The following is a 27,156-nucleotide window of genomic DNA, read 5'->3' on the forward strand; positions in this document are numbered from 1 at the left end:
TTGATTAATTCTCGAGTAATGCAGAAATTTGTGTTTCATTTGAATGGCAGTACCAAACCCCCCCCCCTCTTCCTGCTTGCTGCTTGTTGACAAACTTTTCCGGACACCTTTAATACGTTGGTAACAATTTACTAAGGCGTACTTGACGTGCGAGTAGTTCGTATGTTTGCAATGCGCAAGCAAAATATTGATCATTGAAGATCAAATATCAATTAAAATCAAAATATAGGTACAGGTCGGACTCGATTATCCGGAATTTTAGACTCGATTATCCGGAGTATTTTATTTTTGATTTTCGAAAATTTTGAATAATTTGTATAATAATTCTATATTGAGTAGCTAATATGGGTATCAAATAAAAGGGCTTGACTAGTAGAATACAGTTATTTATGAAAAATTCAAATCCAAGATGGCTGCCACAACAAAATGGCGAACTACATATTATGTCGAAACCCCGTTGATATGGGTATCAAATGAAAAAGCTTGACTAGTAGAACACTGTTATTCATAAAAATTCAAATCCAAGATGGCTGCCGCTACAAAATGGCGGACTATATATTTTCTCAAATCCCTATTATTATGAGTATCAAAAGAAAGGGCTTGACTAGTATGACACAGTTATTTATGAAAAATGCAAATCCAAGATGGCTTCCACTACAAAATGGCGGACTACATATTTTCTCAAAACCCCATTAATATGGGTATCAAATGAAAGAGCTGGACTAGTAGAACACAGTTATTTATGAAAAATGCAAATCCAAGATAGCCGCGATCACAAAATATCAAATTACTTTATTAAACGGTTTTATTCACAGTGTCGGACAATAGAATAGGACCACAGCTCAATCCAAAACAGAAAGTGACAAAACTTTGAGAAAAAAACTTCCATTTAAGTGCATTAAATGGTTTGATTGAATTGTAAATTCCATTCTTCGAAGAAATTAAAATCATCCGTAGTTAAACCAATTGTCCTTTTCCGGGTCCATCGCCCACTCCGCTGTGCGTATATGCCCCAGTATACAAATAAAACATTCAAACATGGAGGAGGTAACATCATGGTGTGGGGGTACTTTTCTTGGTACGGGGTGGGTCCCTTGTACTGGATCGACCGGATTATGGACCAGCATCTCTACGCCCAGATACTTCGGGAAATAATGCTGCCACACGCCGAGTGGGAGATGCCCCCAAAGTGGCAGTTCCAGCAGGACAACGACCCCAAACATACCGCTAAAAGTGTTAAAAAGTGGTTCCAGGATAATAAGGTAGACGTTATGGAGTGGCCAGCACAGTCCCCTGATCTCAATCCCATAGAGAACCTATGGGAAATAGTAAAACGTAAGGTGTACACCGAAAAATCAAAAAACAAGCAGAAGCTGTGGGAGAGAATTCAGGCGGTGTGGTACGCTATCCCGCTGAGAACGTGCCAAAAGCTGGTGGAGTCGATGCCGAACCGGGTGCGAGAAGTGATGCGTAATAAGGGTTATACCACCAAGTACTAACCCTGCAAATCGATCACGGTATGAATTTCCTTTCTTTCAATTTTTTTTTACCATGAATTCTAAAGCGGTCCTATTTTATGTCGCGTTATTTTAGTCAGTAAGTATGCTTAAAACGCATTTTTAAATAAAGGACAATTGGTTTAACTACGGATGATTTTAATTTCTTCGAAGAATGGAATTTACAATATGTAAATGGTTTGATGCACTTAAATGGAAATTTTTTTCTCAAAGTTTTGTCACTTTCTGTTTTGGATTGAGCTGTGGTCCTATTCTATTGTCCGACACTGTAGCTTGAACTGTTTGTGTGTATGTTTGTACGTCTGTAGGGTTGTCCCACATTACTGACCGAATTTGTAAAACACCTTTATCTCTGATGTTATTTTAAAACTGCTTATCTTGAAGAATCCAATTTTGCCGCCGCTACAAAAATAGCTGATTCCATATCATCTTAAAAAAAGGTTGATTGAGATATGTGTATCAAACGAACGAACTTGACTTGGAGAACACACTATGTGTTTTCTGCAATCCACTCAATATCGGTGTCAAATGATTTTTTTTTATTAATAGAATACAGTACAATGGTTTTATTGTAGAGAAATATTCTAATAAAATAGATAATGTACTAAAAACTAGAAAATAAAACAAGTAAAAAAAAAATTTTTAAGTTAAACGATTTAATTGTGATTAAAAATAATAATGTACTAAAAGCTAGAAAATAATTAGGCAAGTAGCAGTTAGCAATTCTCACACCTCTCCTTCATTAGTCTAGGGCATTGATAAGACTAAAATAAAATCGTGGGGCACGTTGGATTTCCATTATCCACAATTAGCGACTTCATCGTATGTCCCTGGATTTTATTTTAGTCTTATCAATGCCCTAGACTAATGAAGGGGAGGTGTGATAACTGCTAACTGCTATTTGCCTAATTGTTTTCTAGCTTTTAATACATTATTATGTTTAATCACAATAAAACCGTTTAACTTAAAAAGTTTTTTCCACTTGTTTTATTTATATTGCTGTCTCTTCTTGTGATATTTCGGTTATTGGACGCACAAACATTGAGAGAAAGCAAAGTTATTCCTCTCGCGAGCGATAAACCTCTACGCTTCGTATATTATGAACCTGTCCATATTCCCCCCACTACATGTCCATTATACCCGCCATGACGAAGCCATTTCCCAGTTTGCACATTCAACATTAACGGATGAAAAAAACAACGGACATAACTTTTGCTTGAACTTGGCCGTGGAATGTTTATGCAAATTGGATACTTTTTTGTTTCTATTTTTCGACAGTATGCTCGAATTCTGAACTGGAAAAAAAAACTTGTTCATATATTATAATAGTCCCAGTCAACACGATAACAGACTCTTAGTCAGTTTGTTTCATTTGATATTTTTTTTAGCGTTAACCTTGCAATTTTTTTTAAAATTCCATCACAACAATTCGCGGTATTGAATGCGACTTTCATGCTAAATATACAACGGGGCTCATTTACTAAATTCGCCCAGAATGACAACGCTACGAAAGATCTAATGACATCGGAAAGATTGAAACGAAAACAAAACTTTCCAACTTATCATCACGCGTAAACATGCTCATCATAACTAGTTTTAATTTCCCCAATGTCATTCTAATGACTCATGCCACAAGTAAAAAGTCATTCGTCGCATTCATGTTTCGTGTGCCAAAAACTTTTCCCCCTCGTTGGGGAAAAAAAGATAATCATCGCTAACAGGTTTCATTTTAAAAACTATCAGCTGATACGCGGTGCGTGTTGTTCGCCAATTTGTAAGCCAAACGAACGAAACCATTTCTCATGTTTCCCACGGCGAACTTTGACCTCACTAATCTAGATAAAATTTATTCACGTTATAATAATTCACAACAATTTGTGTTTTTGCTTGTTTGTTTACCCTCACCTCGGAAGAATCGAAGTGGAAGCCCTCTGCAAGATATTCCGCAAGCTGGTTACCAACGCCACGCTGAACTCGAAGGCCCTCGCCGCGAACAATGCGGGAGTGATTGCGAAGGCCGGCTCCTCGACCGATGGTATCGATAGGTCAGTGTTCCGGGAGCTGCTCCACAGCACCTTCGACATCGTTACGGACGAAACGCTGATGGAACGGATTTTTTGTGCATGGGAGAAAGGATACGAGGGGCTGCCGATTCGGTTGGAGGGATGGATTCTGGGGCTGTCGACGTTTCTGAAAGGATCACAGGCGGAGAAGACTGCGTTTTGCTTCCGCGTGTACGATTTGAACAGCGATGGGTACATCACGAAGGACGAAATGTTTGCCCTGCTGAGGAACTGCTTGATCAAGCAGCCGCAGGAGGAGGATCCGGATGAGGGCGTGAAGGATTTGGTGGAGATTGCGTTGAAGAAGTTGGATATGGATAAAGATGGAAAGGTAAATTTCGATTTTATTAACCTGGTGTACAAATAGAAAAAATAATCTTCTGTTATAGGTTTCTTTTCAGGACTATCAGGAAGCAATTGCTGAGGAACCTCTTCTCCTGGAAGCATTCGGACAATGTCTTCCATCGGATCGGGCGACAGTTTCCTTTCTGTCGACACTGCAAGTGTAATGAGAGCCTTTTTCCATCTTGTGTACCTTTACCCACCCCCCATTGCTATCAACACGAAGTTCCCCATTTAGTTTCATGAAACTGAGTAGTTACTATCGAGAAAAGCGACACTCGCTTTCTATAATACCAAACAAATAACGAGCATAGCTCATCGTAGTCTGGCACATCATGTCATCAAAGTTAATTTTCCTGCAAATACAATCAATAAGCGTGGGAGAATGGCGTTCAGTTTCCTCGCCCCTCCGGGGGCCCTTTCTGTAAGCAAACGGAAGGTAAATGTTTTCCGCATGCTATACTTTTTTGGAAGGGAGCAGAGCTGTCGCTTTACGCTGTCAATGTTATTTTTATGTGTCATGTAAGCGTCACCCCTATCACTATTGCTACTGCCAAATGGGTCACCTAATGCTTCCGCCTAGCATTTGCCTCAAAAGTTATATGACATTCATTGCTTGACAGCTTCAATGTGCGTATGTGTGTGTCTCGTGTATCAGATGTGTGGATTGTTATAATGGTTTGTCTGCCTTTTAAATGTGCATTTCACATTCCAGAATTCCGGAAATAGTTGAATTCGTTATTCAGTATACATTAGGGTGCCAATGGAAATGGTCATCTCGAATTACCACATAAAAAAAATTACCACATAAAAAATGTTCACCACCTCGAAAAAACACCCTATGCCGAATTTCGGACTTAAGCGGTCAAAGTTTGAGTTTTTTGAAAATCGAAAAATCACTTAAGGGAGGAGTAAAGGGAATCGGGGTTTTCAAAAAAAAATTGATGTCAAATGTCTTAAAATTGCATGAAACGTAGAGATCTAGTGACACCTCGAAAAAAAATTTTTTGACAAAAATCAGCATTCTGGAACTTTTTTCGGAGTACGAAATAAAAAGTATGGTTTTGGGTTCCAATAAAAATAGTTATCTCGATTTTTCATTCGAAACTTGATACGAAATGTTGATTTGCACGATAATATACCCTATGCAAAATATTATCTCATTCTGACTTCATTTACTGGTGTCACAAACGTTAAAATTTGAGTTTGCATTACTCGTCAAGATTTACAGTTATCTCGAAATTTTTCTTTTGTCAAAAAAAAGGTTTTTTTGTCCTAAAAAAGGTTTTTTTGGACTTGGTCGGTTTTTGCCTGAAAAATCGATATTTGACAAAAATATTTTTTTTTTTTTGAGATAACTGTAAATCTCGTGTCATGCAGTTTTAGAACATTTGGCATCAATTTTTTAAAATCCTGATTTCCGGTGATTTTTCGGTTTTCAAAAAACTCAAATTTTAACGTCTGCGACACCAGTAAGTGAAGTCCGAATAAGCTAATATTTTGCATAGTGTATATTATTGTGCAAATCAACATTTCGTAGCTGGTTCCAAATGAAAAATCGAGATAATTATTTGTTTTGGCACCCTAAACCATACTTTTCGTTTCGTATTTCGTCCCAGAGTGCCGATTTTTTACAAAAAAAAACAATCTGGATGACACTAGATCTCGACGTTTGATGCCATTTTAAGACATTTGGCATCAATTTTTTTTCGAAAACCCCGATTTCCTTTACCAACAACACAAACACCTAACACCCCCCCCCCCTTGGGTGATTTTTCGATTTTCAAAAAACTCAAACCGTTTTGCGCCACTCTCCCTTAAAATTCGGCATAGTGTGTTTTTTCGAGGTGGTGAACATTTTGTATAGGGTAACTATTTGAAATTTTAGGGTCGATTTTTTACCATACATTCATTGGCACCCTAGTATACATACAGTAGGGTAGCAATCGATGTATGGAAAAAAAATTCATTCATTTGTTGATTGGCCCAATAAAATGACCTGTGCAAAGTTTCAGCTCAACCGGACATGATTTAGGGGTGCCTCAAAGCGCTAAAAGTTTTGATCTTCTGATCCTCGAAAACCTTCCAATGGGGGAATAAAGGAAATTTGGAAAATCGGAATTTTTTTCGATGCATCTCGAAAAAAAAATTGGCCGAAAATCGACCTTTTGGGACTTGAGCCTGAGAGGCAATGAAGGTATGGAAAAAAATAATTGTCGAATTTAAATAACCGACCATGTAAATTTTGTTTATTAGCCCAAAAAATGACCTGTGTAAAGTTTCAGCTTAATCGGACATGATTTAGGGGTGCCTCAAAGCACTCAAAGTTTTGATTTTTGGCCACTCAGGCCCAAAAGGTCGATTTTCGGTCAAAATTTTTTTTCAAGATGACACCAGATCTCGATGTTTCATGCATTTTTGAGTCATTTGGCATAGAAAATTTTTTTTCGATTTTCCATATTTCCTCCCCCCTTGGAAGATTTTCGAGGATCAAAAAGTCAACACTTTGAGTGCTTTGAGGCACCTCTAAATCATGTCCGATTGAGCTGAAACTTTGCATAGGTAATTTTTTTGGGCCGATAAACAAAATGTTCATGGTAGGTTGTAGAAATTTGACATGACCAATTTCTCTGCCACCCTAACATACAGTGACAAAAGAAAAGATTCACCTTCAATCTATGTGAATATTCGAAGAAACCCTACCTTTTTTCGGAAGGTTCCGTTGTAAATAAATGCCAGGGACAAGTTTTGCGCTAATAGTTTCAATAATTTTGATTACGGAAAATTAAAAATAGTTTAAGGTGAAGGTGGAAGCTAGCCACAAATGGCTGCCACAATGGCGTTCATTTCTTTCATTTCCCTCCCTCACCCCTCGCCAGAAAATCAATAATTTTGCGAAACAGTGTGAAGAAAATGATCGTTTTCGCACACTTCCCATCAGGTAATATCAACCAAACTCTAATCGATTACTCACAAGATATTAAATTCTCATCTGCTGTCGCACTGTATAGAGAAAAACGTCGGAAAACTCGAGCAAGTGCTCTGAAAGTTAATTTTTTTTTTCAATCTTCGGCAATGGTTTTGTTTGTATTGGTGAAAGCATCGTTATTTTTTCGACACTGATGCCAGACAACATAATCGGAACAGCTATCAAAACCACTCAATAAAATATTATTCGTGAGTCATAGCGTTTCATGTCATAAAAATCAATAGAATAAAATTGTGTTGATATCAATACAATCATTGTTTTTACGTTTAATGGGTCTATAATGTAAGTTTTAGCGACTTTAACATTGGGTAAGAAAATTGTATTGCAGAGCTCGGAACACTGCCACGACTGCCTATGCTTTCAAAAACAATAAACAGAATAGCATTACATTCAATCAAAATGTCTCGGCCAACGAAGAGAAGGGTTAAGGCTCTCCAACGTGAATATGTGGAAACAATACGACCAACGAAGGAAAATATTAATGAATTATCAGCATCGAGTTACTATGCGGAAGAACTAGTTAATATCAATAGAGCCCCATTTCGCATGTGTTATGAATTTGCTCATGTTACGCTCGCGTATAATCAGAATTTTACTTCATATGCAAATGCACCTTCTATATATATATTTATGTATGCAATTGTTCATCGGAACATTTTGTTCATACATCTAACTTCAGTATTGAATTGTTATTTTTTTTTTAAATGTATTCAAAGACTCGTATCAATAAAGCAGTCACAGTCTGATAAGTGAATTGATCTGTTTAAGTGTGCTTTGCTCTTCTCTCACAAACACTATTACCCCATTTTACACGTGGGTTTACCTATACTACAACAATGGCTAGCTTCCACCTTCACCTTAATTGGTAACTGTAACTGACACAAACCTGTTACAGATCCAAATTGAATCGTGTAAATATTGTATTATACCGACACACGCACTACATGTCGTAACGGTAGAACCAGTCTTCAGCAAACAAACGCGGCAGAGCGCTTGAGTTTAATTTTCATCAGCGCGCGCTCAGAGAAAACTCGTATTCTCTCTTGGTACGAAGAGCACAAAGCACGATAGCGCAAAATGTACCCGGTGCAGAACTCAGATACTAAACATTTCTTCTCACTTGTGTGATGCGCGTCTCATTCTATACACACACACACACACACACATACACATCAAATTCCAGCGTCCGCTTTGTCTTCGTTCGTTCTAAGCAAAGCATAAAAACAACAGCGCCCCCCCATTTGAACCTTATACGCTTGTGTGAAGAAAAATATCTCAACAGAGAGAGCAATCCAGTTTCAAGCGCGCAGTATAGAAATACGGCGCAAGCACGGCGTAAATTTCAGCATAAAACTCAGCTTACTACTGGGCGCAAATCTCTGCGTAAGAACGGCGCTGACAAACAAACATTTCATCTGTGTTTCGAAGCATGCTCATTTGCCAGAGCGCATGTGTGCACAAGGAGTGGGAGCTCAACTGGGTACAAATATCTTGTTGCGCATCAGCACCAAGTTGCATTCTGAGGACTGGTTAGAACCACTCGATTTTTTGAGTTTCCAGGGATGTGTAAGAGATTGGTCAAAATGAAGTATATTTTGTAAGATATAACAACCATCTATCATTTACAAAAATGAAAATTCCTTTGTTCCATAACTGAAGAACCAGATGAAAAACTATCATTCCTTCACAAAATCAACAGCAATTTCGCATGAATTACAACAAGTTTTTTTAAATTCATAGGTCTTCCATAGTTCTCAGTCAATTCAACCAACCTATTCGACGTGTTTTCGACCAAGCTACGGCATGTGGAAATTTCTATCTCGCCTCTCCCAGAGGTAGCTGCTAGTTTGAACTCCTCGACACTCTAACATTGCTTGTTAGCAGCATATATTCTCCATACGATCGCTCCCCATGAGTTCTCGTTTGAGTTTTGAATTTGTAAATAATCAGCCTATTCCAGAATCTGAAGATCCTGCTTAATAAACAATGTAAAGGTCTTCCGACCTTTATGAATTGATGCGCTACCCTGTAAATTGTTCAGAAGCATTGAAACACGAAGCAATCTTGCAACAAGTCCTGCCCATCGCACTCGTCCAGCCTTGGCGACTAGCTGGATGCTGGGTTCGCCATAAAGTTGAGCCAGTGGTTCATGCTTCTTCTTCATAGTCCGTTCTCCTGTATATCGTTTCTTATAACTTATAACGTTTTTTGACGTAGAACTACGTCTTTCATTAAGAGTACCAAATCAGAAAACAGGTCACGTTTTTATGAAATAAAGTTAACGTTAATAACTATTTTTTTTCTAATCCCCTGGTTTGTAAATGGTTAAAATTCATGAAAACTTTATGCGTTTCCATTTGTCCATACATTTGTTCTGTCCATTTGTGTGCTTTCCCGAACAGAGCTGTCAATAACGAGCAACTTATCGACGACCAACGAAGGGGAAATCGTAGGATTTGAAGTCGCCGTGAACAAAGGAAAAGTAGAAGAATGAAGGGCAATATTTGTATTGAGTATAAACAGTGGATCTCGCTGAGGCAAACTTTCATTCGGCATCGGACTGTTGAGCAATCCAGTTCACTTTGCTTTCGCTGCGCTTCGATCTAAGATTGGACCCCACCAGTGGTAATCCAACTTGGATATCGTCGTTTACTTTTTCTGTTCGTTATTCGTTATTTGTATCGTGTGTTTTTCTTCCCGCGTCATAAATTGGACGTTTCGTGTAGTGCGTGATGAGCAAGAAGAAGAGGGAGACAAGCTCTAGCCCTACAAAAAACGAACCGCATCGAACAACAGCAAAATAGGCGATTTCGGCGCGTCGGTCGAAAATGTAAACGGCTTCTTTGGTGCCTTTGAGAATGCATCAATGCATTAAACTGACGTTATGGCGAAGCAGGCGTTAAGGTTATGCTCCAAAAAAATATTTGGGGAATACCAAGCATCTTGAATGTCTTACTGAAATGTTATAAGTTATTTAGGTTCGCGTGCCAGTCGCAAAACTGCCTTCAACTAGGATTGAATTTGCGCTAATATTGATCATAATGAAGCATTGCTACTGTTTCGAGGTTGTTGATATTAACAAAAAGAGTTTATTTCGCTTGTTTAGTCACCAAGAAAGTAAATGTCGTTCTGGAGTTTTGTATGTGATTAGGTTTCGCTTACCATTAGAAAAAAATCCTCCACTAAGGGTGACAGCAGTTGTTTCGAAAATTTCACAGCATTATAGAATAATATCAGAAGGTATAAACAAGCGACTTATATAAAATAACAGCGTAGTTCTACGTCAACAATGCAGTCGTACCTTGGACACAACCTCCTATATTTTTTTTAATGCGGAGGATACATACACTTCAATAACACTTTCTAAAACACTGTTTCGATTCAACTCATAGTTTTTGAGACATAAATTATCAAAGATTTCTCTTACTGAAATCGATACGCTCTTTTCAAAAGCTACACTTCAGTCAAAAAAAATCCCAATTGCTGTGGAAAACTCATATTTCTTCCAACCCAAACGGAATACAAACTATCATTCGAATCAAAAATACTCATGTGTTGTCATTTGTCGATTTAACCCTTTGCGGTCGTATTAAATTTGGGCATGGGTGTCGTACTGGTCGGAGTTATTTTTCCTTGAAAAAGAAGTGATACATGCAAGATTATGTGAACTTTGTGATTTTTGTGAACTTGTATATGTATTAACCTAACAATGTATTTTCGTGTGATGTTTTTATATAAGAAAGATTTTGTCGCTTGAAACACTTATGCGATTATTCAAATGACATGAGGCAATTATGCAAACAATAGTTATGATACTTATGAGCAGTCTTTTCCATCGATCCAAAGTGTTACGATGGCTAAATTCTGCTATATTCTGTCCCACATGCCTAATCCATTGTGCGTTGACTTGTGTGGGTGACTACTTTTTTTGATACTGAGTACCGTTATCTATTACTCATCGGAGCTCCGTATTGATTCGTGAACAGGTTCACTAGACATCAAGGAAAACCATAAATTGATACTTGGTTTTGTGCTTTGTGAGATTATGAAAGATGAATAAGATTTTTGTAAACTTACGATAAGTATTTACTAAACAATGTTTTTATGTTTATGTTCATTAAATATTTGCTATAATTCTTCTTCGTGTGATATCCTTCGCATCACGAAATCACAAAAATAATTAGTTTGGCGTCTTTCGACTTTTATCTTCTTGTTTTAACATACAGAAAAATGCTCTTTACATCTACACTTGTTAATTCTTTCCTCGAGTATGGATGACAAATTATGTTTATACTGAGTACCGTTATCTATTATTCATAGTGGCACCGTTTTGTTATGTGAACAAGTGAATATGACTATAAAACTCGTTTAGAAAAAGTTCGAACTGATACATTATTGTATAAATTATAATATTAGTATACTTCTTTGCTGTGGTGGCTGAAAGTAAACAAACGATAAAAGGGTTCATACAGATTTCGATACAGATTTTCTGAGAAAAAACACAGATGAAAAGACTTTTTGAGACCAAAAATACAGATTTTATTATGGCAACCCTGTGAAGGACACGATAATTGGGTGTAAGGGTTGAGAGGATAGGCTTGTTTTTCATAAATAGACTTCTGAAAATGGGAAGATTTATTCCCGAAAGATATGTCTTCCGAGATAGGAGTCCGCTTTAGGTTTGTTTAGCAACTGAGAGTCACCAGTTCCTTTGTAAGAGATCTCCATGACAGAAGATCCCCCAATCTCTGTTATTTTTGTGCGTCCGATGTGTTCTCACATATTTATGTTTTTATATTTATGTTTTATTGTTGTTCAATTGAAAATACATAATTGTGCACAACGTGCGAAAAACTTCAATTAGCTTTCCAGTCCAATTTGTCTCTTTGGTCACACTGTCGTTGGTGTATTGGTGAGAAAACACGGAGTGTTGGCGACGATGGTAATGGAGATCATGCGGATGATTCAGATTAATTGAAAGATTTCCCACAGCATCAGCTGTAACATTTTTTCTTCCTTTTGTTAGTCGAAATTATCTTGCACACTGCATTGAGAATATTTCCTACAAGATTCATCAGTTGGAGAATATTATATAGTTTAATTCACTTGTTGTCAGTTAAATACTTTTTAGTATTTAGTCTTTCGCCAGGTGGCCGAAGTTTAAACATCTGAAACATCTCTCCAGTTGCTTGGAATCAGGCGAAATGATTCTGAAATGACCCATGGCCCAGCAGAAGTTTATACTCTCTAACTTCAGCAACTTGTTCGCTGCGTCCGCCTGGAGACGAATCGTTGCGATCTGTGTCCCGCGATATGCCTTTCTTAATCGGATTTCCATCGGAACTTTGCTCACGATGTTTTCCTCCTCTCACGCCGAGAATCCTTTCGAATCCTCTCAGTCTCTCTTCGGCTCGAACAGAATTTCGCCATTCCGAGTGCGCCTGGACTTCACCACGCTTAGAGACGTCGGTTAATCGTTCGATTAATTCAAATAATCGAATATCTGCAATTATAATCGAGTAATTTGGTATCGAATAATGAGAAATCAAAATATGAATGCATCGAATAGTTATCACAGTAATCGCGATTAATGAAAAAAGAAACCATTTTCAAGGTTAATACATTTTTAGGTCATGAGTTAGGCTATGGATTTTTTTTTCATCAATCATGAAATGGTAAATTTATCAATATACTGAAACATCATTTCATTCAAAAACCATGATTCTACTCCATGTTTATTTTACAATTATATTTAATGTAACTTTTAAAATTATAATATCATAATCTTTTTTATCATGCAATGTCTGTTCATTATCATTACAAGAAAAAAATATTCGCTCGATTAATCGAATACTGAAAGACAATTATTCGAATGAATCGAATATTTAAAAATGATCCGACGATTAATCGATAATCGAATAAACGAAAAATTTAGACATCTCTAACCACGCTCTCGTCCAGTTTCTTCAGGCCAGGGTCCTTTCGCATTTTTTTAAAGAGGTCAGCGTATGATACGTTAAAGAGGTCAGCGTATGATACCCTTGGCTTCGATGATGAGTGCATCGCCTTTGCCTCTCGCCCGCCGAAGATGAGGCTTCTTGTCTTTCGGTCTCTGCCTTTTTTCATTCTCTTTCTTCTTTTTTAAACCTCTTTCTCTTTCTTCTCCCTCTCTTTTTCCATGTTGCGTTGTTTTTTCTCGTTTCTTTTCACGACCGTGCTCCAGTCGGTCTCTTGTTATCGGTGCCTCTCTGGTCGTCGCAGTCGCCCTGGGCGGCACTATCGCCTTGATCGCCGTTGTCGTGCTCTTCCTAGCGTTTTTAAGCATTTCTTCTTTTGCTGGTGAATCCGTTTTTCCTTTTTTCGAACGGTTTCGAGGAATATTTGGCGTCACCAGCTCTCTGCAACGCTTCCGCGAGTGTTTTCTCGGCGGTTTTTCGTCCTTTCGACGAGTCCATCGTGCTCCTTCATAGCTCGTCCCAAGAGACATCTTAGACCCGACATCCTGGACTTGATCTCCCTATGCACGTTGAGTTTGTCCTGCGCGAAAGTGTCGAGTTCTCTGACCCTCGTCATGATCGTATTCAGGATTGAACTAAAGTTAAACTACCGCTGGACTTTGGCAGAAACAAATGATTGATCCCCCGACTTCGCTGAGTCTCAGGTATTCCTCCATTACTGCCACTAGAGCCTGGTGTTCCCACTCGGTTGAGTATTGGTACGATGGATAGTACAGTTTCTTCGTTCTTCGTTGTTTTTGTTGGTTGTCTCCATTTTGGTTGGGTCCCAACTACGGGCCACTATCTCCGCTCGTTGTACATAGTCGCCTTTTTGTGATCCCATGGTTATCTATGCAAGCAGTGAGGCCATGCGAGGGTTGACACGGTCCTTCAGAGCCGGATCAGCGCAGGTCAGGAATGTGACATCTGAGCCTAGTACCTAGTGCCAAAGCCTAGACTAGCAACGAACGTACCCGGAGACTTACCAGGTTATTACCGGAACGAGGGCAATCGCACTATTACCCCACACACCATTTCAGGAAGGTGTCATCCTTACTAACTTATCTAACTGGCGTCGATCCTGATGTGCTCGGCATTTCCCCCGTGCCTTCTCCATAGGCTTTACCGCGCCGTTACTCGCGTTGTCACCCGATTAGTCGCCTTCTACGAGAGGGACAGGGACCAAGATCCGAAGTGCTATTCTAGACTGGTAGCTCAAGCCGTGTGTGTTTCTATGTGTGGGATATCTGCATTAAGAATGAATATAGTTCGCTCGCTTGGCCTGCAGGATTGAGACTGTGATATCAAGTCGGGGATGGCACATTGATACCAATTAAGTTGATAACTGGTAGAAACGAATGTATCAGTTGCTCGTTATTGACGGATCAGCACACAAATCAGCCAAAAAAGTGTATGGGAAAATAGGAATGCTTCCAGTTTTCATTAATTTAAACCATTTACAAACTATGAGATTGTAATGCATAGAATATCAAACAAATCTTAGAGAATTTCCGATTCGATTGGTACGCAAATCGTCAAAATCTGTTCGCAGCAAAAATATTAGATGTACCGGTAAGTTTATTCCGTTTTACAACAGATGGCTTAACTTGATTATTATTCCAGTGAAACAAATTTCCAGACATTCGTTGGAAAGCTACTGTCATTGCGCGTCTTTGTCAAAAAGTTGAAGCGCAAACAACATAGTTTTTTTGCCACTTCGAATATGTCGAATTTCGTACCAACGAGAGTGTTACTTCATTACTTCAATATGAAGAAAAAAGCTGCGGAAAGTCATCGCATTTTGGTGGAAGTTTACGGTGACCATGCTCCAACTGAGTGAACGTGTCAGACGTGGTTTACACGGTAATTTTGACTTGGAAGACGAAGAACGCTCCGGACCGCCAAAAAAGTTTTAAGATGAAGAATTGGAGGCTTTACTCGATCAAGACACAAACGTAACAAGAACTTGCAGATACACTTGGAGTAGCTCAGCAAACCATATCCGATCGTTTAAAAGCAATGGGAATGATCCGAAAGATAGCATATTGGGTGTCGTATGAATTGGCCCTTCAGTCTTCAGTCTTCCTCAAAATTGCCGGAACCTTCGCCAACATGGTCTGGACCATCTTTAGGTTCACTTTTTTGACACATCTGATGATACAGAATTTGAGTTGTTGAGCTGTGGTGGCTTTGCGACTGTTACAGTATAACCCAATACGAATCGATGCGCATCCGAGAGGCGCGCTCACAGAAAAACTCTGATTCACGACTTTCATCGTAAACAAACGAAAACACACTTAACACGAACAGCGCCCACAAAGAGGAGAACAAAACCACACACAGCTCTAGCACATGTGGCAGAAAACGAGACATGAATTTAGTCCCGCCACTTATGACTCACTCGTTAGTATCACATCTCAGTCAAACACCAACAATTTCAGCTGGGTTTCCACAGAGACATGCGGTCTGGCATTATCCTGATAAAACTCAACACCATAGTATATTGACAAATTCTGAAGATTTTTCCAGTATCGCACGATTTGCTTCAGAAACGGTTTGTTTTCCTTGCGTTTCTAAAGCGAGTCGCAGATGAGGTTGCATTCCATCCGCGTTGACGATATTGAGCTTCGTATTACGAAATAGGGGGGTAGGCATGACAATATGGGTTTGTAGAAGAAATGAACACACTTTTAAAATAAAAAAAGTTTTGGTGCCAAAATCTGAAAATTCATAGAAAATAGTTTAAATTAGGGTCAGAACAACGTAGTTCTAGTAGGTGAATAACGCCAAGAAAAAAGTTTCATACAAATTTTAGTAATTTAAAACTGCCTTAGGGCAGACAAATCTGATAGAGAAGAGATGGCCTCATACAAACCTGAGAGAGAGGAGCCAGCTCGCGTTTGTTGTGATGGCCCTTATGTCAGCGCGAACCAGTCACGGTGAACCAAGGGGAAGTATTGAAATATGTAGAAAATTTTAACATAACATTTTATTGCAAGAAATTTTATGTGAAAATGATTTTGACGTCGGACTACATCTTTCATTTCTATACTGGGGTATAAGTTCAAAGCTTTAAGAACGAGAGCGTTACATTAGAGAAACAGGATTTCGAGCATTGTTAGTTGATAGAAATGGTATGTTAACCGCTTCATTCGAAAGATAGAATGTCTAATGTTTGTTAGTTATTGATCCAAAAACTAGTTTCAATAGCTCAAAAATTGCTTTGAAAGCAAGCTATTGAAATCACAAAAATCTGTATAAGCAGGTGCCAGCTTGGAAATCCACTCAATTATGATTGTATAGCGAATGGATCATGTTATCGCTGATCAAGATTGATATGGTGAAGCTAATTATATCACACCTTTTAGTTTTGTGGACGAGACTGATTGGTTCACCTTCACTATCTGTTCGGGCGGTTCGAGATAAAAAAATATAAATATTGGTTTATTTTCATTTGTTCGAATTTAGGTCAAGTTATTTCACTTCAGAAAAACAAGCTCAAAATACGTAATTCATTGTTTCATATTTATATACAGTGCAGATGTAATGTAGACAAACTAAATGCGCAAACCATTATCAAAGCAGTGAAGCAATAAAACATCCGAGTAAACCTTCACCTTCAACATTAGCATGTTGATTGTTTGGTGCCAAGAGCAAAACTTCATCTCAAATGCTGTGAAAAACATCGTTTCCAAATTAATAATCCACAAATTTGTGTCTGCACCACCTTTCGCTGAACAGCTACAGTAATCCGAACCGAACCGGTAATGTTTTGACAGCGTAGTGATAGCAACCGCCGCAAAACGAAACATTCGAAACACCTTTTGTTTTCAATCGAAGAAAACGGCTCTCGCCGCTGGAAAATGCCTTCTTCACGCCCAGCTTGACTTTTAATCCGGGAACCATGAATGAATTCGCGAAAACTAAATGAACGATCGGAAAAAGTCACAAATGAGCCGAAAACACCCATAAATTCACGCAAGATCTCATCCGGCAAAGGAATCATAAAAATTTGTTTGCTTATTATTTCGGATACTGTTTTAGAAATCATCGAAATAATTCTTCAGGACAACTATATCGAAATAGTCAGAAGTAAAAGAAACTTGTTTGAGTGGGCCGATGCTGCTGGAAGCCATGATGTGGGCTGACCTAGTACATCTTTCATTGTATCTCACATGATCAGTGTTCAAATTTTCGTTTTCCCCCCATATATTCCTGTTAGACGTAGTCCTACGTCAAAAATCAAATCGAGGATAAAAACGCACAAATGTACTCACAAACAAAGATTCACGTCAAGTTTGAACACTTTTCTCATAGATGAATGACAACAACTTGCTTGATTGAAATTGTCCGATTTGAATTTTCTTGATGAGAAAGCGCAAAAAGAATAAGAAGAAAACAAACTATCTGTCATTCAGCTGGCTCCTCTCTCTCAGATACAAACTAATGTCGTATTCAGATGTCGACACTATTCCGCCGTCAACGCGAATTAAATGTTTCTCAGTCAAATTGTGCGGTTTTACCCATGCATCGTAGCGATTCACGTAGCCGAGCTTCACCAGATGCTCATGAACGGTGGATTTGAACATCTCTAGAGCATCTGCTAATTTATGTGTTGTTTTTGTTGTTGTACCGAGGATTTTTCTTGAGAACTTAATCGATTTGATCATCAGCAGCGGCGGCTCAAACAAACCGAACAATCCTTTGCGAATACTTAGCGGAAGTAGTTAGCTCAACATGGAATTAAACCACGGTGTATTGTTTGTTCACCCAAAATCCCTGCCCGATAATTTGTTATATACAAAAAATGATAAAATACCGTCAACATGTACGAAACATTCCTTCGAAACAAAACCACAACAAAACAAAAAGTCTCGTGATTTATTTTCAGATAATATTCATCAGGATCTCTTTTTTGACAAGGGTACGTTTCAAACGATCCCATATAACTATAACATGGTAATCAACAGTTTAATTGAGTACTCAAAATTAATGATAAAATCATGAGATGTCTTGAACAAACCAATTACTATGAAATGCTTGAGAATGAAGAGTGCTTATCAAAACATTAATACAGACAATACTGGCAAGAAAAAAAACAGCTCTTTCAGTTACCACATCATTATTTCAAATGATAACTTGCTACTGTCATCAGCATCGCTCACGCAAACTCCGCAACTGTTTCTAACATTTTGAAAGTCATGCGCATTTTTGCATATCATTGAGAATGTCGGAAACTTAACAACGCTAATCAAACTGGTAACGACATCCTGTCAGCAGATGTTGAATGATAGATATTTCGATGGTACGAAAAACCAGTTTCTAACCGTGAAGCTCAGTTATGATTTTTTTTTGACGTAGGACTACGTCTAACCGGAAGATATAGGGGGTGAAATGGAAATCTAGGCACTGAACAAGTAGGAAAAAATGCAAGATTTGGAACGCTTATAACTCGAGCATTTCTCAATAGATCGCAAAGGTTTTTGCATCAATTGATAGGAAATATATCTACGCATCTATCATAACGAATAACATTTCATTTTTCTTGAGATAAATAATTGAATAATTGTGAAATATCAAGCATTGTCAAAATGCACTATGTGCCCATTTTTGATTGGTCCATTTTGTGCTCCTCAAATCGTACCGACCAAAACGGGCAACCAGAGCAGCAGCGAAATAGAATGACGCACGATTGGAAAGAAAAAAGAAAAAAATGAACGAAACATTGGTCGCAGTCTCACACCGTCATTCTTCCGTCATTCTTTGTGTGGACACCGACTGGACAACATCGTTGCTGGACGGGCTGGACGGCGAGGGATCGAGTGCCTTTCTCAAGGCAAGAGGGCGGAGGTGGTAGCGCTGGAGTAGAATAGAGTAGAGTTTTCAAAGGGCCTTTCTCAAGGCTAGAGACGAATGAACTGCAAAAGTTTAAAGTCTCTATAATACAATACCTTCCTTCCTTCCTTCCGTAACGATCATTCTCATTCAAACCGTACACCACATCGGTTCGCATCACAACACATCAACAAGCCAACCCAAGCAGCCATGTCTGGACATGGTAAAGGAAGAAAAGTGAAGGAACAAGGAGCTTTTCAGGGCCATTCAACCTTCCAAAAAAGAGTTTAGTTAGAGTTTACAGTTCAATGCTTTCTAAAACATTGGGCCTGATTCTCGAATACACTACGAATCCACTTCACGGTGGAAACGGTATGAAACGCATTCGCGATGACAACGGTACGGTGTCGACATCTGGATGCGAGATTAGTTTCCCACTAAATTTATCATTATAATATCAAATTATCTTCAGATGAAATTTTTGTATGGGATTATTATACCACATGAAGAAAACAAAGTTTTCCACTCACATTGAATACCAGTTTGATACGAAGAAGATAATTTTCATTAATGAATTTTTATTTGAAAAGTGCTCATTCTGCCTGAAAACTCATCACTATCTTCGACACTTCACTAACTCGTTAAACGTAGTTCAATGGCGTGCCGTTCATTTCGTTTCCACCGTGAAGTGTATTCGAGAATCAGGGCCATTACCCAAAATAATAATGAAACACAAATTGATGTTTTCATAATTTGTTTGCCAGGATCTGATGAGTATGTGAATTTGGCAGTTGTTCTGAGCTTATTGATAGTTGGGGACTTTCCTAATTATTCAATTTTCACCAATTCATAAATTGTTTCCAGATTGAAAGTACAGTAATTTACAATTAGTTCGACATTTAGCTAATTAGACGGACATGTAATGCGACTTATTTAGTGGGACATTTTTGTAAACATAGAGATCCAAATTATGACCCCACATTGAAAGTCGACACTGTACCACGGTCGCGCAAATGTTCAATTACAGGTTAAAATCGCCTCCAATGCGACACTGAGTGGCGCTTCGGCACGTCAAATTGAATGTAATTTACTGTACAACATGTCACAAAGCTGGATGGGAAGAAATTTTCCAACTGTGAAAGCTGTGGCGAGTGGCAAACGCAATCGCTAAACAGAAAGGTTTAGTCGAACAAGATGGGGATATCGAGTGATAACAAAACAATAAACTCTTTAGATTGAAGATAATTTTGTGATCCTTAAAAGGACCCTTTTTAACCTGCATGTGAATCCAACGAGCGAACAAATCGTAATGAATGTATTTTTTTGCCATCGCTCCCTTTTAACGCTCATTCGTTCGTCTCGTTGGACTCGCCCCTCTGGCTGAGTCTGCCGATTTGTCTCTATCCTGTGAGTGTGTACCGATAGAGTATAAAACACGCGGACCCCAAAAAAATATCTTATTTTCTTTCAAACCGTAAACCCGTGTGGTTGTACGGCATCGGCATCGTGGACGTAACAAAGGAGGACAAGTTAAGGGAAAGGCAAAGTCCCACTCGAACCGTGCAGGTCTCCAGTTCCCTGTTGGTCGCATTCACTGATTGCTCCGCAAGGGTAACTAGGCCGAACGGATTGGTGCCGGAGCACCAGTATACCTAACAGCGATTATAGAGTTTCGGCCGTTGGAGTGCTCGAGTTGGCTTGCAAAGCTGCATTAAATTGTAATTTACTGAACAACATGTCACAAGCTGGATGGGAAGAAATTTTCCAACTGTGAAAGCTGTGGCGAGTGGCAAACGCAATAGCTAAACAGGAAGGTTTAACCGAACAAGATGGGAATATCGAGTGATAACAAAAACACAACACCAAAGGTTCTTTTCAGAACCATCAGATCAACATATTCATAAAGAGTAAACAGTGAACTAATCCATTTTTCAGGTAGATAGGTAGGTATTCACGTAGGAGAAGAAAATAAAACAATATATTTAAAATATATATTTAACAAAAGCTGTCCCCTTTGTATAGTCCTACGTCACTCCGGTTATGTCCCTGACATTACCCACCCGTATTTTTTGACATAGAACTACGTCTTTCATTTCTATACCGGGGTGTAAAATCAAAGTTTCGAAAACGAAAGCGTTATGCCGGAGACCGAGATTTTGAGCGTTAATAGCTCCTAAACAACTGAACGAAATGGTATGATAAACACTTCATTCGAAAGATAAAATGTCTACGCGTTCTATACTTGTTACTTTTTGATCCAAAAACTCGTTTCAATAGTCTTAAAATTGCTTTCAAAACAGGCTATTGAAATCACCAATCGGTATATAAGCGAGCGCCGCTCGGAAATCCACTCAGTTCTAATTGAACAGCGATTGAAAAGTTTTATTGAGTTTATTTGAATGTTTTCTATCCATGTAACACTGTGACCAAATATTTTTCAATCAAGTACTATTAACAGGTGGTTATCGAGTTAGCATAAACCACTGGTGGGCTTCCAGTATCGAGGAAAATGTGGAAATATCTAATCGTTACTGAAAAATAATCTGCCAGTTCCTCTGGGAATTTAAAAATACATTCATGTGAAAGAGTTTATTTGAATGTTTTCTATCCATGTAACACTGTAACCAAATACATTTGGTTTTGTGATTTTTCAATCAATCGCAATTAACAGGATAGCTTCTGAAGATTATTCTTCCCCATCAGTAGGATATTTCCGTATCCAATATTGTATGCGCCCGCAATCGATTATTGCTCAGTCGCCGAAAGTTCCTAGCTCAGAGAGTTCATTCCCCTCTAGTTTGCCTTCCAAATTGCCATCGTAAAACACACCTTCTCTCGTTTCAATCACACACAAAAAGCATACTTAAGCGATATTCTGGTGGTGAGACGCATTCATTTTTCGTGAGGACATCGACAAGACAACATCGTTGCCTAACGTGCTGGAGGAGGTGGACGTCGAAGGATCGACACATACACGTGCAGAATTCTTTCCGTTTGGATGCCATTCAGCATCGAGAAAGTTCCAGAAAGATCTAATCATTGCTGGAAAATAATCTGCCAGTTCCTCTGGGAATTTAAAAATACATTCATGTGAAAGAGTTTATTTGAATGTTTTCTATCCATGTAACACTGTGACCAAATATTTTTCAATCAAGTACTATTAACAGGTGGTTATCGAGTTAGTTTTAACCACTGGTGGGCTTCCAGTATCGAGGAAAATGTGGAAATATCTAATCGTTACTGAAAAATAATCTGCCAGTTCCTCTGGGAATTTAAAAATACATTCATGTGAAAGAGTTTATTTTAATGTTTTCTATCCATAAAATATCCATATAATACATTTGGGTTTATGATTTGTCAATCAAGTACAGTTAGCAGGTTAGCTTCTGAAGATTATTCTTCAGAACAAGGTTTTTCGTATCCTATATTGGATGCATAAAACCTTGTGCCTCCAACGTAACGCTCTCGTTTTCGAAGTCCCCCAAATATTCATTTATTCATTCATTCAGAATGGATTTAGATTCAACTTCAAACAAATGATCTCTAAATCAACGATAGTCCTACGTCACCCTTGCGGTTATACCATAGATATAACCCACTTCCTGTTTTTCTGCAGAAGTATCACAACAAACTCGAAGGAAACTTATGGTTTCCTCTGAGCTGAAGACTCAAATGTGAGAGGATCGAAAATACGCAACGCTTTGTTTTATTAAACAAATCTCTGATTTCACAGATGCTCAACCCGCCAATTAGTTCGCACGCTTTACGCCACTCAAATCCGGTTAACAAACCATATCCAACCACTCATCTGAAGTTAAACCGTTACCGTAGTTCTAATCGTCACAATTTATTCGATCTCTCTTCCTGTATAAAAAAAACCTTTCTTTTTCAACGATGACGACGACGACGACGACGGCGGCGATGGCATTGACAACAGTCAAGAGGAATCCACTTAAGACGTGCTTCCTTTCCAACCGATCGCCCAAGTTCAACGCTTCTAGAGGCATAGCTTGCGGAAGGACATCGAAACTAGCTGGCGAATTATCAACACGTTCTCTTCGGGGGTACGCAATCGGAAGTCGCACTACATGTAGGTAATACCAATGCACACGTAGAAACATATCTGGATATCGGTTGAATATGTCAGCGGACGGAGAATGGATACTATTGCGACGGTCATTAGCACGGTGTAACCTTTCTTGGACGAGTTTGGACCACGAGGTGTAGGGATTTTTCTTTGAAGTGAGTGTAGCATTCACTGTTACAGCGTGACCTCTTGTGTAGTAGCCTGACACATGTTTTCTATCTAATAAATATGTTGACGATATTAGTAGTAAAGTATGAAACGATCTCATTTCTTGGAAGTAAAATATATCTGTACATGTATGAAAAAATATTTATTATATTTATTTACTATCACACCCCTGTACAAACATACTCATTTTTACATACAGTGCGTGAAATTCCTATAAGCGCACTCATATATTTCAACTGTTTGGGTGCTATAAATTAGATTTCTAAAAAATTAGCAAATCCTCTATAAGTGTCATATCAAGTAAATTTCACTATTGAATGTTCGTATTTCCCTTCGGTGGAGCGTCCGTCTTACCCAAGTTGATTTTTTTGACGTAGGACTACGTCTTACATTAAGGGTGCCAAATCTGTTTTCAAGTTTGTTCAAGTTTTTTTTTAAATAAAGTTAACATTAATAACTATTTTTGGTGCGAACGAATTTCAGCGATTTGCATACCAATCGAATCGTAAATTTTCTAAGATTTTTTTGATATGCTATACATTACAATCCCATAGTCTGTATATGGTTTAAATTGATGAAAATTGTAAGCATTCCCATTTCTCCATACATTTATTCTATACATTTGTGTGCTTTCCCGAACAGAGCTGTCAACAATGGACAACTTTTGCAGCCGCTAGAATAGAAATAACGAAGACTAGCTAACAAGTATTGCAACTCCTCTGAGGAAAATTCTCAGAATTTTTCTGTGCCCGAAACAACAAAGGTCGCTGATTCTGCTCGTTTTGTGTTTTATGTGTGTGAATAGCACACCTTGACACTTTTAGTTGCCAACCGTATTTGCTCTCGTGTGCATCGGCTCTGTTCCGATGCAACAAGCTCCTGGCTTTGTTGATAGTTTTAACACCTTCGTCGCCCATAGCGATTCGGTCGAGTTTCTTGCGGGGCCCAAATTCAACTGTCGGTGCGGGCGAGAAATAAGCGGGCAACGATAATAATAAATACGGGTTCGATTCAGGGCTACTCTTCTGTTGAATCCGAATGAAATCAAACGACTGCTGATTAGAAAACTTATAAAAATAAGTTTTCAGTCAATTATACAGTGTTGCGAATGATAATAAAATAAAATTTAACCGAACGTACTTGATTTATGTACTATATTCGTTCGCGATGAATAATTACAATTTTATTTGAGAATATGGAATATTCTGTTCAATCGATTGCGAAGATTCTGTGAATATATCATACTGAGAACATGTGTCACATTTGTGAGAAAATAATCGTCATAAACTATATCACATTTGGCAACTCCGATTTTTCACGTAATTCGTTTTCATCGTTCTTTGCGCTTGGTAGTTACAAATCTAAAAGAAGAAGCAAGTTGCAAGTTTTTTTTTCTGAGAATGAGAATAATAATTGCGCAACGCGGAGAAGCCCCTGTTTTTTTAGACAAACGTGTTTTTTCATTCTTAAAATGTTCACCGGACGTCGTAATAGTAAATTTGAGGATATTAGTAACGACGAAATAGTGCGAAGCGTTAGAAGAAAACTTTCGAATATTATCACATCGAGTTCCGATTTGGATGTTGAGGAACTATACGCAAATGAAGACCCGGACGATATGTTAGAAGAACTTACTATAGACGCATTAAGATATTGATTTTTCAACAGTACATTTTAAAATGTGATTTTTCACAAATAAGTATGTTCTACTATTCAAACCATTTCGTCTGATAGCCATATTGATGAAATGAAAAAAATATCCCATTTTGTGATGGCGGTCATTTTGGATTTACATTTTTCATAAATAACTGTGTTCTACTAGTCAAGCCTTTTCATTTGAAACCCATATTGATGAGGTTTTGATAAAATATGTAGTCAGCCATTTTGTTGCGGCCGCCATCTTGGATTTTCAAGATTATAGAATACGCAGTTTTATAACGACAGCAGAGATAAAGGCGTGCTTCAAATTTCAGACCAAGTGGTCAACAGGAAGGAGGTTAAATTTCTGTTTATGTGGGACAACCCTGCAGATAAACATACAAACATATTTACAGTAGGTAACGCTGAATAAAACCGTTCAAAAGTATAGTATAAAAACTTTATTATCATGTTTTTGATTTTTTGATTATTCTACATAACCCATATTTACATTTAAGTACCCATTCTATCAAATTCCGTTTAAAACCCCTATTCAATTTGAACGAGAAAAGTGTCACCCACATCTGGCCTCCCAGGGAATACACCCAGAAATACACGGGCGTTCAAAGTGTTAATCGAGAGTCGAGAAACAATTTTTCATAAACGGTCATTCTCGTGATGTTTCATTTTTATCGCTGCAACTGTGTGCACCTGTTAGACGCGTGTTTGATGCTTGTTGAATGGCGATGCACGGAAGATGTCTCTCGTTAAATACTCAGTGCAATGCGTGCATTGATATGAAGAAACGAATTGCGACATATGACATGATTGCTCTCGCAAAGACAAGAAAGAATCGTTGCTTCTCGAAATGATTCTACAAAACCACGCAAGCCATTAAACCTTATATTGGGTCCCCGGAACTTTTACTAAAGAGTTATTTATGAAATTTCGACGTATTCGCAAATAATACCCGAAATGAAAAACCAACAAATTAAAAAAAAGATTGCGTAGTTCTATGTCATAAACGGTCGTGTCTAGGATACAACCCCTCGATTTTGTTTTAACATCAATATTTCTGGAGTAAAAAGAGAAAATTTACCGCTGATTCGGTAAAATATAAGGAAAGTGATGGTAAAACACTCACGAGACGAAAAGTACCCAAAAACTTGTTAACAGAAACCTTTTTTTCTGCAGACGAGAATTTAAAAGGTGTGTCACATCAAATTGCATGACGGAAAAAACGCTGTAGAAATTCGCCCAGACAGTAAAATAAAAACTATTAAACTACTTTTGGCATTTTCTTTTTATTCATACTTCGAGCCCAAGCCCGTATGCTCGCACCTTCCTCTTTACCCCGTCCATAAGGTTCTGTACAACGTCAGGTTGTAGTTTTTTTTGAACAGAAATCCATTTTCTCTTGAAGTCCGCCTCCGATTTGACACCTTTTGGGTTCTTCCGGAGGGCCTGCTTCATAATCGCCCAATATTTCTCTATTGGGCGAAGCTCCGGTGCGTTGGGCGGGTTCATTTCCTTTGGCACGAAGGTGACCCCGTTGGCTTCGTACCACTCCAACACGTCCTTTGAATAGTGGCACGAAGCGAGATCCGACCAGAAGATGGTCGGGCCCTCGTGCTGCTTCAATAGTGGTAGTAAGCGCTTCTGTAGGCACTCCTTAAGGTAAACCTGCCCGTTTACCGTGCCGGTCATCACGAAGGGGGCGCTCCGCTTTCCGCAAGAGCAGATCGCTTGCCACACCATGTACTTTTTGGCAAACTTGGATAGTTTCTGCTTGCGAATCTCCTCCGGAACGCTGAATTTGTCCTCTGCGGAGAAGAACAACAGGCCCGGCAGCTGACGAAAGTCCGCTTTGACGTAGGTTTCGTCGTCCATTACCAGGCAATGCGGCTTCGTCAGCATTTCGGTGTACAGCTTCCGGGCTCCCGTCTTCCCCACCATGTTTTGCCTTTCGTCGCGGTTAGGAGCCTTCTGAACCTTGTATGTACGCAGGCCCTCCCGCTGCTTGGTCCGCTAGACGAATGAACTTGACAAATTCAGCTTATTGGCGACATCCCGAACCGAACTTCTCGGATCACGTCTAAACTGCTTAACTACGCGCTTGTGATCTTTTTCACTGACGGAGCATCCATTTTTGCCGTTCTTCACCTCCCGGTCGATGGTTAGGTTCTCGAAGTATCGTTTTAGTACTCTGCTGACCGTGGATTGGACGATTCCCAGCATCTTACCGATATCCCGATGTGACAACTCCGGATTCTCGAAATGAGTGCGCAGGATTAATTCACGACGCTCTTTTTCGTTCGACGACATTTTTCCAAATTTACGAAAAATTGACAGCGAAGCATGGCCAACGTGATCTATACACTCTTATCTGATTATAAGCAAAAGCTGAAGATATAATTCCTAAAAAATTAAATTTCTACAGAGTTTTTTCCGTGATGCAATTTGATGTGACACACCCTTTACTTCGAACTTTTCTTAGCAGACCACTTTTATGTTTTTTATT

At 38.7% G+C, this 27,156-nt stretch overlaps 1 protein-coding gene across 2 annotated transcripts in view; it reads left to right on the top strand.

Moving 5' to 3' along the window:
- Positions 1-23,117, top strand: part of LOC129763094 (calaxin-like) — a 59,634-nt gene extending 36,517 nt beyond the window's left edge. Inside the window, exons 3-5 of one of the 2 annotated variants that reach the window (XM_055761865.1) lie at positions 3,431-3,911; positions 3,970-4,085; positions 22,680-23,117. In XM_055761865.1, coding sequence (XP_055617840.1) covers positions 3,431-3,911; positions 3,970-4,085; positions 22,680-22,698 — 616 coding nt within the window. In that variant the 3' untranslated portion in view covers positions 22,699-23,117. Of the gene's footprint in view, positions 1-3,430; positions 3,912-3,969; positions 4,090-22,679 lie in introns of those variants that run through there. The other variant, XM_055761873.1, reaches the window with a different exon arrangement.
- The last annotated feature ends 4,039 nt before the right edge of the window (positions 23,118-27,156 follow it).

This window comes from Toxorhynchites rutilus, chromosome 1 (genome assembly GCF_029784135.1).
Source record: "Toxorhynchites rutilus septentrionalis strain SRP chromosome 1, ASM2978413v1, whole genome shotgun sequence".
Lineage (NCBI taxonomy): Eukaryota > Metazoa > Arthropoda > Insecta > Diptera > Culicidae > Toxorhynchites > Toxorhynchites rutilus.